The sequence below is a fragment of the Aythya ferina genome (assembly GCF_964211825.1).
Source record: "Aythya ferina genome assembly, chromosome: 3".
NCBI lineage: Eukaryota > Metazoa > Chordata > Aves > Anseriformes > Anatidae > Aythya > Aythya ferina.
In genome coordinates, this window is record NC_140298.1 from 83,005,922 (window position 1) to 83,018,679 (window position 12,758).

Here is a 12,758-nt window from a genome sequence, read left to right on the forward strand (position 1 = left end):
CCAGTAACTTCGGGCTGAATACAAATGCTCCAATTGTGACAGGTCTTGGTTTAAATTCTCTCCAACCTAGGGAAATCAAATCTGTTTCTCCCACTTTCAATGAGATTGCCTGAATTAGAGATGGTTACCTGTTAAACACCTGGCCAGTCTCAAGAATCAGACTTTTAAGAAGTAAACAGGAGACATAGGTTTCCTTCTCATTTTTACCTATGCTTCACTCAGCAACTGCTTAACATAGAATTAATCCTTGCAGCAGTAAATGGAGCCCAGGAATCTTCTAACCTGAAGTTTGTTCAAGCAGGCTGCTGTGTTTGTTTGTTTGTGGGTTTTGTTACTCTTAAAGAGTAACACAGCTGCAAGAAGAGACAGGAGGAATTAAATCGTCCACTTTCACCTAAACAAGCCTATTATTGAATAGTGAGAAGACCATTTGGCAGTGGGAAGGTTATTTTGTTCCCCTCCTATGATACTTGAAAAGGCATCTAAATTCTAGTCTCAGACTTTTTTCCTCAGACTTGGAGTGTTGGAAATTTTCAGCAATAATATCTGGGAGTTACCCACTCTTAGCAGCTCTTCCTCTTATCTTTCAAGGACAAAAGTGGATCCTATTGCACTCTCTTAGAGGCCATTTTTGCATGCTAATCCTTCTTCATGGTTTGGGGAAATACATCTATCCCCTTTTTTGTGTTTCCTTGGTGCTTGCTCAACACCTAATTATGTCTCTTATAAGATAGAAGATTTAAGTATTTAACAGTAGGCAGTGGTTTCTGCTCCAGAAGACAGGTGTGGTAATCACGTGCCATCACACCCTTCTTAAAATATTGATGGGTTTTATCTCTTATTGTTTGGTTGGTTTCTGTTTTTAATCTGTCCCTAAATTCATTTATCTACAAAGAAAACAACAACAAAAAGTCTTTGTTTCATGGGAAAGCAAAAGCCACATGGTTTCACATGACATCTCTCTGCTAAGGATTTCTTTATTAAAAGAGTTTGGATTCATTCTCAGTTCCTTAAAAGTGGTAATTTCTAAACATTTCTAAAGCCCCATGGGCGTGACTCCCCTTGCTTCAAGACTCAAGCATCTTTTAAAGAGGTCAGATGGGGTGCACTCCTACAAAGCTCCTTATCAGGAAAACACTTTTTATTAATTCCTCAATTATGCAAAACCAGCAAAATATGTTAAAAACAGTGCCTTCATTGCCTCAAATGAAGCCTTCAAGGCTCCAAAATAATTCTGAAATAGTGTGTTATGAGTTCTGAGCATTTTTGTTGATCTATTTTAATTATAATGTCAATAGGGTGTGATATAACATAGCCATACAAACATTTGTGCAGCGCTGCACTGCGGTTTTGGAAATAATTATATTTCCATTAATGCAAATGCTTGAAAAAGTCAACTTATCTTGCCTCTTTCAAACAGAGACCACATTACAGAAACTCTTTTAAAACATTCTGTACTGACTACTTAGAGGGGGTTGAAGATTTCAGAAAATGGAAAGGGGATAATTGGATACAGTGCAAGTGCACTGTATTAGATAGGAGACACTGAGGAGTCCTGGGATCTGGGAATTGTATTAAATAACCTTAAATAAGCTTCATGCACTGTATTAACTAACGTTATAATGGGATTTCTGGAATGCATTACTTTACTACAGAGGTCTTAGCCAATTATAACCTCTCAAAATGGAGAGTTCTAAACAGCAGGCTATCTGGAATACAGAGAAATAGTGATACTTATTTATGAACTGCAAAGGAATGCGATAGCTACGGTGTTAACAATAAAATGAGAACAAAATTATTCGCTGTGTTACTCATACCAATCAGAAACTTTGGATGTCTTTTGGCTGGACAGACAGATGCCTATTGAGTAGCTGGAGGAAGAAACAAACCTTTATGGAACAAGTGCTTGTATCAGAGATGTATTTCTTTAGAGGGAAAATGACATATGAGACTTCTGGTGATCCTCAACAGCACAATCCAGACATGCCATGGAATGACCCTAGCACCCTGATTTGTGGGAGGAGGAAGGGACACAAGTTGTCCCGAGGAGGTACTCTTTAGCAGGGAGGAAGTCCCAGAGGCTTCATCTCACGTGAGCCTCCTCTCCAAGCAGTCCAGCTGGTGACATGGCCCTGGCCTGGGCCAGATGGTACAGCTGACCTTGCAGATGCTTCTGCCCTTGTGTTATGATGCAGGACTCGCCTGGCTATGTTATAACATAGCTTATTGATCCTTTGATGGATGGGACCGATTTATTTCTTTATTTATTTTTAAGTCCTTCTTAGCTAGCACTCAGCTATTTTACTGATGTGGTCTTTAGCTGCCTGGATTTGGTCTTACATATGTGTATGTGAGAGTGTTGTTTTATCTTCAGTGCTGTTACTCTTTAAAAGAGGAGTATTAATTGCCTGTCAGATTGTTTTTATGACTTTGTTACACAATGCAACAGACTCCTTTATTTATCTTTTATGTAGCACTGAATTATCTTCAAAATGAGCTATTTGAGGCAATGGTTACAAGATGGGCAATAAACAGATTAGAATCAAACTCCAGTAGAAGTCCCCAATCATCCCCACTAAATACTGCCTTTGAAGACCAAATGGATGAAAGATAGTGTTAGGTTGTAAGAAATAAGCTCCCTCCAAACAAACTGCTTTTTGACTGGTTTTGTTCACCTTCTTCTTGAGCATCATGTACTAAATGTTGCCAAAAGCAGGATTCCAAAGAAATAAAGAACATTGTTCCATTCTGGTTAGCAAATCTCTTGACCTGATTGTCTCACCACTTGCTCAGAAATGTGCCTTGTCTGTCCTGTATGACAGGACAAAACTAAACAGAAATCTGGCGTACTGTGTCTGCCCCAGATTCCTCACACTCCCTGTGCTGTAATTTTGCTCGTTACTACTGTGCTGTAATTTGCTCGTTACTCCATGTTGGAGCAATGAATACTTTTCTCTGGTCTCTCTGTTAGCAAAGTTGTTTGGATCTCTGAGTGGAAAAGGTGCTAGACAAACACCAGATTTAAAAAAAGAAACAGAGAGAGATGTCATTTCCAGTGCAGGTATTGTGGAAACCCAGTGGAAAGTACAACAAATCATTTTCCAGCCACAGATGTCCTCAGGGAAAAACTTTGACAATTAGTTTCTTTAAAATAGGAAATATTTTAACTATTTTCATGAGTGTTGAACCCACATTCAGAAAGGATGAGAAAATGTATTTAGAGTTTGATATTTACTTGCCCAATTAATTTACCAAATGTATGGCACCTGAACAGACCTCTGATGGACGTACAAAAGACTGAGTGCCTCACTGCATATTTGCAAAGCAGATGACTGACATATCACATCATTTCTTTGAGTCACGGAACTGATTTATATGCTGTGTGCTATAGACATCGCTTTGTCAGTTGGGACCGTAAAAACCCCCACAGGCAATTGTCTGCTATTCAGTCTTTGCCATTCACTGAAATTATACATAATTTTAGCCTGTGCATTTGCAAACTGTGCTTTGCCATTTCCATTTGAAAACGCTTTTGTGTTAAACATTTTTGACTCGTCTAAATAAATATTATCCATAATAACCCTATATCAATCCATTACAAAACCATGAAAGTACGTACTACATTTAGATTTAATCCCTGAAACAAAGCCTGTTCCCACCTCACTTGCATGCTGTGTTCACAGCTGATCCTCACAGCTGCTGAAATAAGAACAACAGAGAAATCTGAGATTGCTTTTCATCTTGGTAAAGCTATAGGATCTACAATGAAATCACATTTGAGTCACTGGTCTTTGGAGAGGCACATGAACAAATTCCTAAAGTACAGACACCTATTGGCAGATATGTAACCCTCTGTATATGGGTGGAGATATGTATTCAAATGTACTCAATTCCAAATTCCATCAAAAACCCATTAGCGACACATTTATATCAATAGCTAAAAGAGCTTTAGTGCAGTCAACTAGAAAGAACTATTTAGGAAATAGCTGTAAGCTATGCTGGTGAAAATGAGTTTTCCATTTGAGACTGTCAACTTGCAGTATTAAGCTACAACTTTGACTTGTGATGATCCAGAAAACATAAGCTTTGTGCAGTCAGAAGGTGCTGAATGGAGAGAAGTATAAAATACCATCGTTACTGTTCTAATTGCTTGCATTGAACCACTCACTTCTCTAAAGCCCTCTTTCATTTTCAGGCAGTGCTATAATACATTTTCTGGAGCAGAATAGGATGGGTGAGTTTACTTGTATATGAAAAAAAGAAAACAGAAAATAAAACAGAAAAAAGAAAAACAGAAGCTATAGAGGTCCAGTGGCTATGGCTTCTCAAGTTAAATTACATGCAGTATACAAATATTTACTTTACTGGTTTTAAAAAGATTTACATCTTTTTTCCTTTTGATTGTGTTGAAAGTATCCTTTCCAATACAACACGGACCACTGGCAACAGGGTTTCTCAGCAGATTATCTCTTTGTATGTGTTCAAGGTACAGTTCCCAAACTCGGTAGACTAAGTTTCCATACCCTCATCTTCCAGTCTTAGGGAGTGTAAGTTTTATATGAAATATATAAATATATTGAAATATAAAAATATAAAATATACTCTGAAATCTGGAATATCTAAAGTCAAAAACATCCTACACATGAATATATTAAACTCCAGATTTAAGTAACTTTGACTTTTCTGTTTTGACAGGCAGTTCCAGATCCTTGTTTCTCTATGTTTCAAGAATGCTTTTAATGTTCAGTCTTTTATACTGTATAACACATTTTGTCATTCTACCTGTGATACATGTTAGTTTAAATAGAAACTTTTCAATTGTTTCTCATTTTTGCTTTTCAGACCTATTCCCACTATTTGTTACAAAGGAATAGGTAAATAGAGGGCCATAATTTTTCTGGAAAGACTTCAATATGTTTATTCTCTTACTATAGCCTAATGGCTTTGTCCTTGTTGCAAGAAGGAACAAAAGGAACACTAAAACGCACTGAGAATGAACTTTGTAAGTGCTTCCTCAATTGCCGTATGGGGTGATCCCAGCACATGAAAAAGGACAATATTTCTTCTGCCAAATATCATCCTGAGCTGTAAGTTCATTGTGGCACTGGCCTCTTTGCTTTTTGGCAATCTTTTCCCAAAGGATTATACTTAGCAGGGACTCCTCTAGCCAGTTCAGATTGGATCTAATTTTGTAGGCTAAGGGAAACAGTTTGGACTGCAAGGCCTTTCCCAGGCATTTGTTGCTCTGGTATCACTAGGTACATAGATGAGGTATATTTATTTCCTGTCCCTCCCCCTATGTTTCCATCTGGGGCAGAAATAAACCCAATGAATGGAGGGCTGTATTGCTTAGCTGTGTAGAGGAGCTGCTTTGCTCTGTGTGGGTGCTACCTGCTGAGCTGCACTGAGCTGAGGTCTTCAACAAGCTGCTCACAAGAGGCACCCAGGGCTGCCTTCCGGAATATTCACAATTAATTTAAGATCCTGCAATATGTACCGAGTAGTTCTAATTATTCCATCAAAGTGCATTATGGTGTTTCTGTCTTTATCAAGTCTAATCTGCTATCAGGTTGTTAATTTGCCTAGGTTTATTAGAGCCTCTCACAGTCTTCTCCAGATTTCAGTTCCCTAAACAATTCTGTTATATGAACTCATTTTAACTTGCTTTTCCTTTCAGATAATATGATGTTCCAACACTTTTCACATATATTCATTTCAGGATTAATTGTCCCATACTGAACCTTCAGGATTTTCATGTCCTCTTTTGCATGTTCATATGTCTGTGTATTAATTGGGGTTATTGGGGTATAAATTACAAGGTCCCTCATCGCCAACAAAGGTCATTAAAAATAGGAGGGCTTTTTTTTTTCCAAAATGTGTGAGAAAATAATTTTCCTCTTAAAAGCCCAATCATATCTGTTCCCATACTCTTTCTTTATGAGAGTTAGTCAGCTATTTCCTTTTCTCTTCTCCATATTTTCTAGTCCATTGAAAGACATTTGTTTTTATTATGTCTCTTTCTACAATATATTTCACCTGAAATGTATTCTTACCCCATTTCATATGCGGGTTTCTGAAAGTTGTTTGTTATTTATAGGAGAGTATCATAAGTAGAACTATCTCAAATAATTGCCCAATCTTTGTCTTGCGTACTTTTTTTTTTTTTTTCCTTTTTCATTCCTCATGTCTGAATCCAAACATGAAATATAGTAAAGTGCTGAAATGTGACTGAAATCAAGAGCTCTCTTATCTACAGGTCTTTCAAGTGGTTTCTAACAGTAGAATAAATGCCTACTATCGATTTAATAGTGTGATCCAGAAATGTATTTGAGAGGAATTATTTTCCTATAAGTTACAGAGAACTTGTCCAAACCACTGCCAGCTCCATAGCAGCAGCAAAAGAGGGTGAAGAGACCAAAACCATTTAAGGGTTTTGCCCGTCAGACTTACCATACCATGCCTGATGTGGGGACAGATAGCTCCTCAGACTGAAGGGGCTCAGAGACCTGGTCAGCATCCCCAAGTCCCCCATCATGCAGTGGTGGCTGTGCTGGACACACACACATGCTCCCAGTCATGTAAAGTCACATTGCTCAAATGGAATTTGAGCATTAGTCTGTTCTTTCCCTACTCTCAACCTTTAGCCAGGGGCAGCACAGAGTTTTTGTTTAGCTTTGGAGAGAAAAGATAGCTCTTAACATTCAAGGCTTTGGTCTACAAGATAGAGATGTGTCCGTGATGCTTCAGGACAAATGCCAGCTGATAGATAGGGTGGCAGGAGCCTTTTTGGAGAAAGCGGAAAGAACAGAACTAGCCTTGAACCTAGCTGTTGGCTCTATCTAGGGAAAAAAAAAAAAAACATATTTTGAGCTTGCTAACAAGGTCTGCTGTCTTTTGTGTATTTAGAGGAACAAGGTCTGAAACAAGAGCATGACAGTACAGTGTAAGCAGCATATACATATCTACATATCATGCAGAGTATGAAGGATTTTTATTATTATTATTTTTTTTTAAAGTCAGATTGGTAAATCTTCACTTGAGATATTTAAATCACACCCAGTTTTCACCATGTTCACTTCGAGTTTAGCAGAAAGTTAAGCAGGTCTAAAAAGCATGCTTTTTCAAAACTTGCTTGTTTACATAGGGGTATTCATTACTCTTTGTTGCAATTTATTTTGAAATGATATTTACCCTCCTCATCGAGATGGTGAGTTTTACACAATCTGAAGTTTGTAGATACACATGCAAAAGCGAGGTATGGCTATTGTAAATCATTACCCTGGCAGTGCTCCAAAGCCCTCAGGGCTTCAGCTGTTACACTGATAGAACAGATAGAAGCTTTACATAGAATTAATCCAACTCAGTTACAAAAACAATATTATACCTATGTAAGTCTTGTGAAAATTAGCGTTGCTTTCTGGAAATGCTTGAAACTTATCTAGTATACAGATGTACAGAGATAATACATGATCATACAAATAACAGAGGGGATTTAGATGTCATTTATAAACTCCAGCTGACACATGCCTTAATAGAAGAGCCTGGGGAGGTGGAAATGGAAGCATATCATAAAAAAAAAAATAATCATTATTTAAAATACTTTATGTTTCAATATAACCTTATTTATGTTGTCAATTTTTAAAGACTCTACTACATAATTATCATCACAGTAAATGAGAATTAGTGATCTTTCCCTATTTATTTATTTATTTTTGAAATATGAATAGAAATACAGACACATTTTCCCTTGGGTGTTGTGGTTTAATTGGGTTATTTTTTTATAAGGCTTTTTTTGAACTGATCAGAATAGTCTGAGACATGTCAGAGAAATCTTGTTGCGCTAAATAAGCCTTCAATAATATTTCACAGCTGATTACTTTGTGGATTAATTTGCCCTTGAGCAGAAGTAAATGGTCAGTGGGACCCTTGTGTTTGGGCGTAGCACAAAGGAACTGCAATCACTGTATCAGTACCTGGTGAGAGTACTGGAAAACAAAAGGAAAAGTAATGGAGAAAAAGAGATAGGAATTACACAGCAGATGTAACCGGTGTATCCCACACTACCTGCTGGTTTAAGAGACCTCTTTCTTTCCTCCTTGAAATGCAGACAGTCTCTGCTCAAGTTCATTGGTTTAAAGTGAAGGGAGTTATCTCACATTTATGCAGTTTTCGCCATTTGTAACCCCTGAACAGATTCTCACCCAGCAGCTCTCTTTAAACCTGGAAAAGGTCAGGCCCTCGCTCCTTCAGTCTTTATTATTAAAAGCTTCCTGTGTGGTTTTACTGTAGAGAAAGAGGCAGTGACCTTACATTTAATCTCATCAAAGACTCCGTGCTGTAACTTACTTAAAAGATTCCTTATGCAGGGTAGCTTTAGCCAAGGAGTCTTTCGCCAGACGATGTTATTTTTAAAGCAGCGTGCAGAATATCCCTTCGCTGCAGATTCCAACTGCTGACTAAGCAGTCTCTCCACTGCCTGGAGTAACAAGAACCGAGAGAGGTCTGAGGGAATCTGTGCTCAGCCAAATCTATCCCATATGCATGCAAAACCCAGTTGAAATCAGTCATGAGGCCGTACAGCTGTATAGGAGTACATGTGATTTATGGCAAGGCAAAGGATTTGCAGAATCCTCCCTCTTTGGTGGTTTCATTTTTTAATACCTCAGCCTGAACAGAGTTAATTTTCTATTAATGAAGCAAAATAGAGTAATTAGCTCCTCAGCTTGTGCATATGTTTCCCCAAAATGCCTTTGCTGGGTTTCTGAAGTGCACAGGACTTCCAATTTTACCCACTGTTAGAATTTCTCTGTTTAAAAATGCAGCTGACATATCATGAAAAAAATGTTTCTGCTGTGAGCTCTGCACTCACGCTCTGATAAATGCCTTGTCACATTTGCTCTGCTTTGTACTTGGAAAGATTTGTATTTGTTTGCTTTTATGTTTGTACACCTCTCTGGATTTTGTGCGTCATCTCTGGGAAGGGATGAGTCCGTCAGGGATGATGGCTTCTGAGCACAATGTGCTGTTCTGCATTTGGCTTTTCTCCACAGGGATTAGGTAGAGCTGGACCATGGATGAAAGGTTCAAACTCTGCCTTGGAAAAGCCTCTTCTTGGCTCTTTCCACTGAAAAGAGTCACTGCCTCATTCACCTCTGGTTCAGGAAAACTTCCTAAGCCAAATTACTATTCCTAAAGAGGAAGTGTCCCTGGAAGTGCTCAAGGCCAGGCTGGATGAAGCTTTGGGCAACCTGGTCTGGTGGGACGTGTCCCTGCCCATGGCAGAGGGGTTGGAATTAGATGGTCTTTAAGGTCCCTTCCAACCCAAACCATTCTGTAATTCTATGAAGGAAGGGGGGGGCAAAAAAGTGCTGCCTTGTATTTGTGGCACAAAGTGGCAGGTCCTGGTTCCTTTCATTACCTTGGAAAGATAACTTTACGTCTCCATGCTTCAGTTTATGAAAAGTAGAAAAATGCTACTTGGTGTTATTACCAATCAGTTTGAACACGGTGAGGCTAAACTGAGGCACTTCAGCCTTGCACAGCCCCATTGTTGGTGTGAAATACACAAAGCAAGCAGGTGGGAAGGGAATCCTGGCTTACCTTGCTGCTTGGCTGGCTCTCCCAGGAGCAGGACTCGGCCTCCTGTGGTGTGATGCCTCGCTGGAAGGAGTGGTCGCCCAGGCAGGTCTGGCACAGGGGAGCCTCCAGCTCCGAGTCCCCTACAGGTAAGTGCATCACAGTGGACCCTGGGTATTTGAGGCTGGCATTTGGGTGCTTTTCCACACTGACCATCGGGCTCTTAATCCACCTCCGTACCTGTTGACACAGCAAGAGATTATGGACTCCCTTGCCTGATTTATGGAAAAAAACTGGGCTGGAGCAGCAGGGTTTCTAATGTGGATAAAGGCACAGATTAGGGAAAATAATCAGATATAATTGTAGGATCAGATACCGTATAGGTTATGGTGTGTGAACATCACAGGGCTCTTTTAGGCTGAGAATCATTTGCTGCTTCGTGCAAGTCTGTCATCAGTTTATCTACAATAACAACTGTTCAAGCTTTATAAAGATATTAAAGTGTATGATAGACTGCTGAGAAGAGGAAAACAACTACCTGAAGCAAGTACTCCCAGCCTAGACAGCTCAATTTTCCTTCTTGAGAGAAAGCAGCCTGTTTTTGCAAGTATGAAATACTAATCTCATAAATTGTCTGCAGTCACTTTCCAGAGAAGTATCTTTTGTTCATATTTGACCTTGCATACCATCTCAGCCTTATCTGTGCCTCCTCCTGCTACATTTGAGGACCCGTTTCTGCCAATGACCTGCCCTGGATTTTGGTCCCGATCCCTCTAAGCTGCTTCCCCTCGTGTCTCCTTTTCCCTGATCTCCCTGTGCAGGACATGGTGCACTGCAGCAGGAAGCACCTGATTCACAGGTGCAGCACGCTGTGCTCTCAGGGCTTTTTGTGAACCCTGTGCACAGTTTGCTTTTCCTTTCACTTCTCTGACTGTCTCTTTTATGGCATGTGAATTGAACGTGCTGCGGTTTCTAAGTGAGGAGCCAAAGACTTTCCTGAGCTGTTTTTCCAACCCATTTTGTGCAAAGGAAGCAAAGAGATATGTTCTGTGTTACGTTTGCACCCAATCTGTTCAAAACACAGTTGACAAACATACATTTATCTCCATTCCCATTTACTCTGCCTTTTGGGTGCAGGCAGTAGGAGCGTATGAGGACATGTGCTATCAGGACTGGCTGCTGGGCCAGTGCCTATTTGCTCTGCAAGCTGAAACCTCTGTAGGTGTCAGGGAGCCCTTGCCCTCCGCTCCGCTTACTCAGCTTCAACCAAGGGGAAGCCAGGAAGAGCATTTGGCCTCCTGCTGCATTAGTGGATGATGTTTGCAGTTAGATGATGCTTTACATCAGAAAATATACTTTTTTTTTTTTTTTTCTTTTTTACATTGCATTAGTCATAAGCGTGATGCCAAATGTTTGGTTAGCAGTGGGAGTCTCTGCCACAGCAACTGGTTACCACGATGGCTTGTGGCAAACAAACAGAGAGAAACGTGTCTGACCGGCCTCCTTCTGGTGACTCGTCAGTGAGTGATACACCCGCGATTGCCCTGCTCTGCTGACCCGCCGGAAATCTCAAGGTTAGGAACATTTTTTCTTTCCTCTCTACGGAAACCAAGCAAACAGATGTCCGTCAGTGGGTAAACGTGACAATTCCCACTGCATTCTCCGTCTGCAGTTTCTGGTGATGCCATTTGGTGTGGACTGTGTCAGTCCCTGATTCTGTGTTCTGGAGCATCCCTACAAACCCAGCACTCCATTTGCCCATTACAGCTCCTGGGTGCAGTAGAAGGCAGGTGCAATGTCTGCATGCTTTGGTAACAATTATTTTCAGAATTAAAACCCAAGTACCTAAAGTTTTGTAGAATCTTTTTTTCCAGGATGTAAAAACCAAAATATATTTTTATTGATCTTCTCTGCTTTCATAATTCCTAAATTCCCTAATAGTCCTGAGAGATTTTTTTGCTCACCATTTTCCTTATGCAGACTTTTCTGACTTCTGGTTGGTAGGTTGAAGTTGCAAGAGGGAAGAATTATTTTTTTCAGATTTTGTTTCAATAAACATACTTCAAAACCATTCTTTTGACTCTAGCATGTTTTAAACACATTTATTTTGCCAAATATAATTGTTTCTATGGTTGTTAAGCACATCATTAACTATGATACTTTTTCCAAGTAAATTCATAGTTGTGTGTCTCAATCAAATTCCAGAACATGTTATGTTGAAAAGAATAATTATGTTCCTGGACCAAAAAAAAAAAAATCAAAACCAAACACCAACAACCAACCAACAAGCCTAAAACCAAAAAGCAACCAAACCTACCAACCATCCAACCATACAAACAAAACAAAACAAACAACAACAACAAAAAAAACACATGCTTGATTTTCCAGGGGAGTTTTACTATGGGAAACATATGGCATATTGAATGTCATCTCAAGAGGAGTAAACTGTACATTTTGACCTTTTTATGTTATTCTGGTGATGTTAAGTGTTTTGTGACCTGTTTCTATCTTTCTTCCTTGACATCCTGCATCTTCAGTCAGATATTTATGGGCAAGCCAGCAAGCATGCATAAAAGTACCAAACAGGCAGTATTGAGGGGGCTGTATTGCAACAAGGTGCAGGTTCAGTTTTACTCAAAATTTAAGGGACATATTCCAGTTTTTTGTTCAAGACTGCTTGATTATATAGCATCAGCCCAGGAAGGAACTCAAATGCAAATCTGGGCTTGAGATTTCATTTAGCCAATGATGTTCAGCTTTGTGATTTCAAATTCAGGACATTTGGAGTGACACAGTTAATCATAATTTATGTCACAGATTCATCTGTTTCCATTTACATATCTCTAGTATTGGGGAGCCTTTAAACTGTGATCTGGGTACCATCTCAACCATGATGAGAAATGAAAAAGAAATATGATTACATATACTGGTCTGAACTCATTGTTTTGTTCAGTACAACAGGGTTTCAGGGAAGCTAAGGTGAAAAACTTCTGCAGGAGCCAGAAGTTTAACAGAGTAGCAGGATTTTTATTTTTATTTTATTTTATTTTTTTTTGTTAGTAGCTGGAAGTAGTTTAAATAAGTTAGCCGATCTAAAGTTCAAATGAACCCACAGAGATGAGAGTTAAAACCATTCTACTTCTCCTGTGTTGAATGGGGTGAAGTTTACATTCACAGATAGT

The 12,758-nt window shown here is 39.3% G+C and overlaps 1 protein-coding gene across 1 annotated transcript in view; it reads right to left on the bottom strand.

Annotated features, from left to right (window-relative positions):
- Positions 1–12,758, bottom strand: part of LOC311433251 (uncharacterized protein) — a gene marked incomplete at its 3' end in the record, with an annotated part of 72,823 nt that overhangs the window by 34,483 nt on the left and 25,582 nt on the right. Inside the window, exon 2 of the mRNA XM_084512174.1 lies at positions 9,601–9,816. Within this exon, the coding sequence (XP_084368300.1) occupies positions 9,601–9,816 (216 nt within the window). The remainder of the gene's footprint in view (positions 1–9,600; positions 9,817–12,758) is intronic.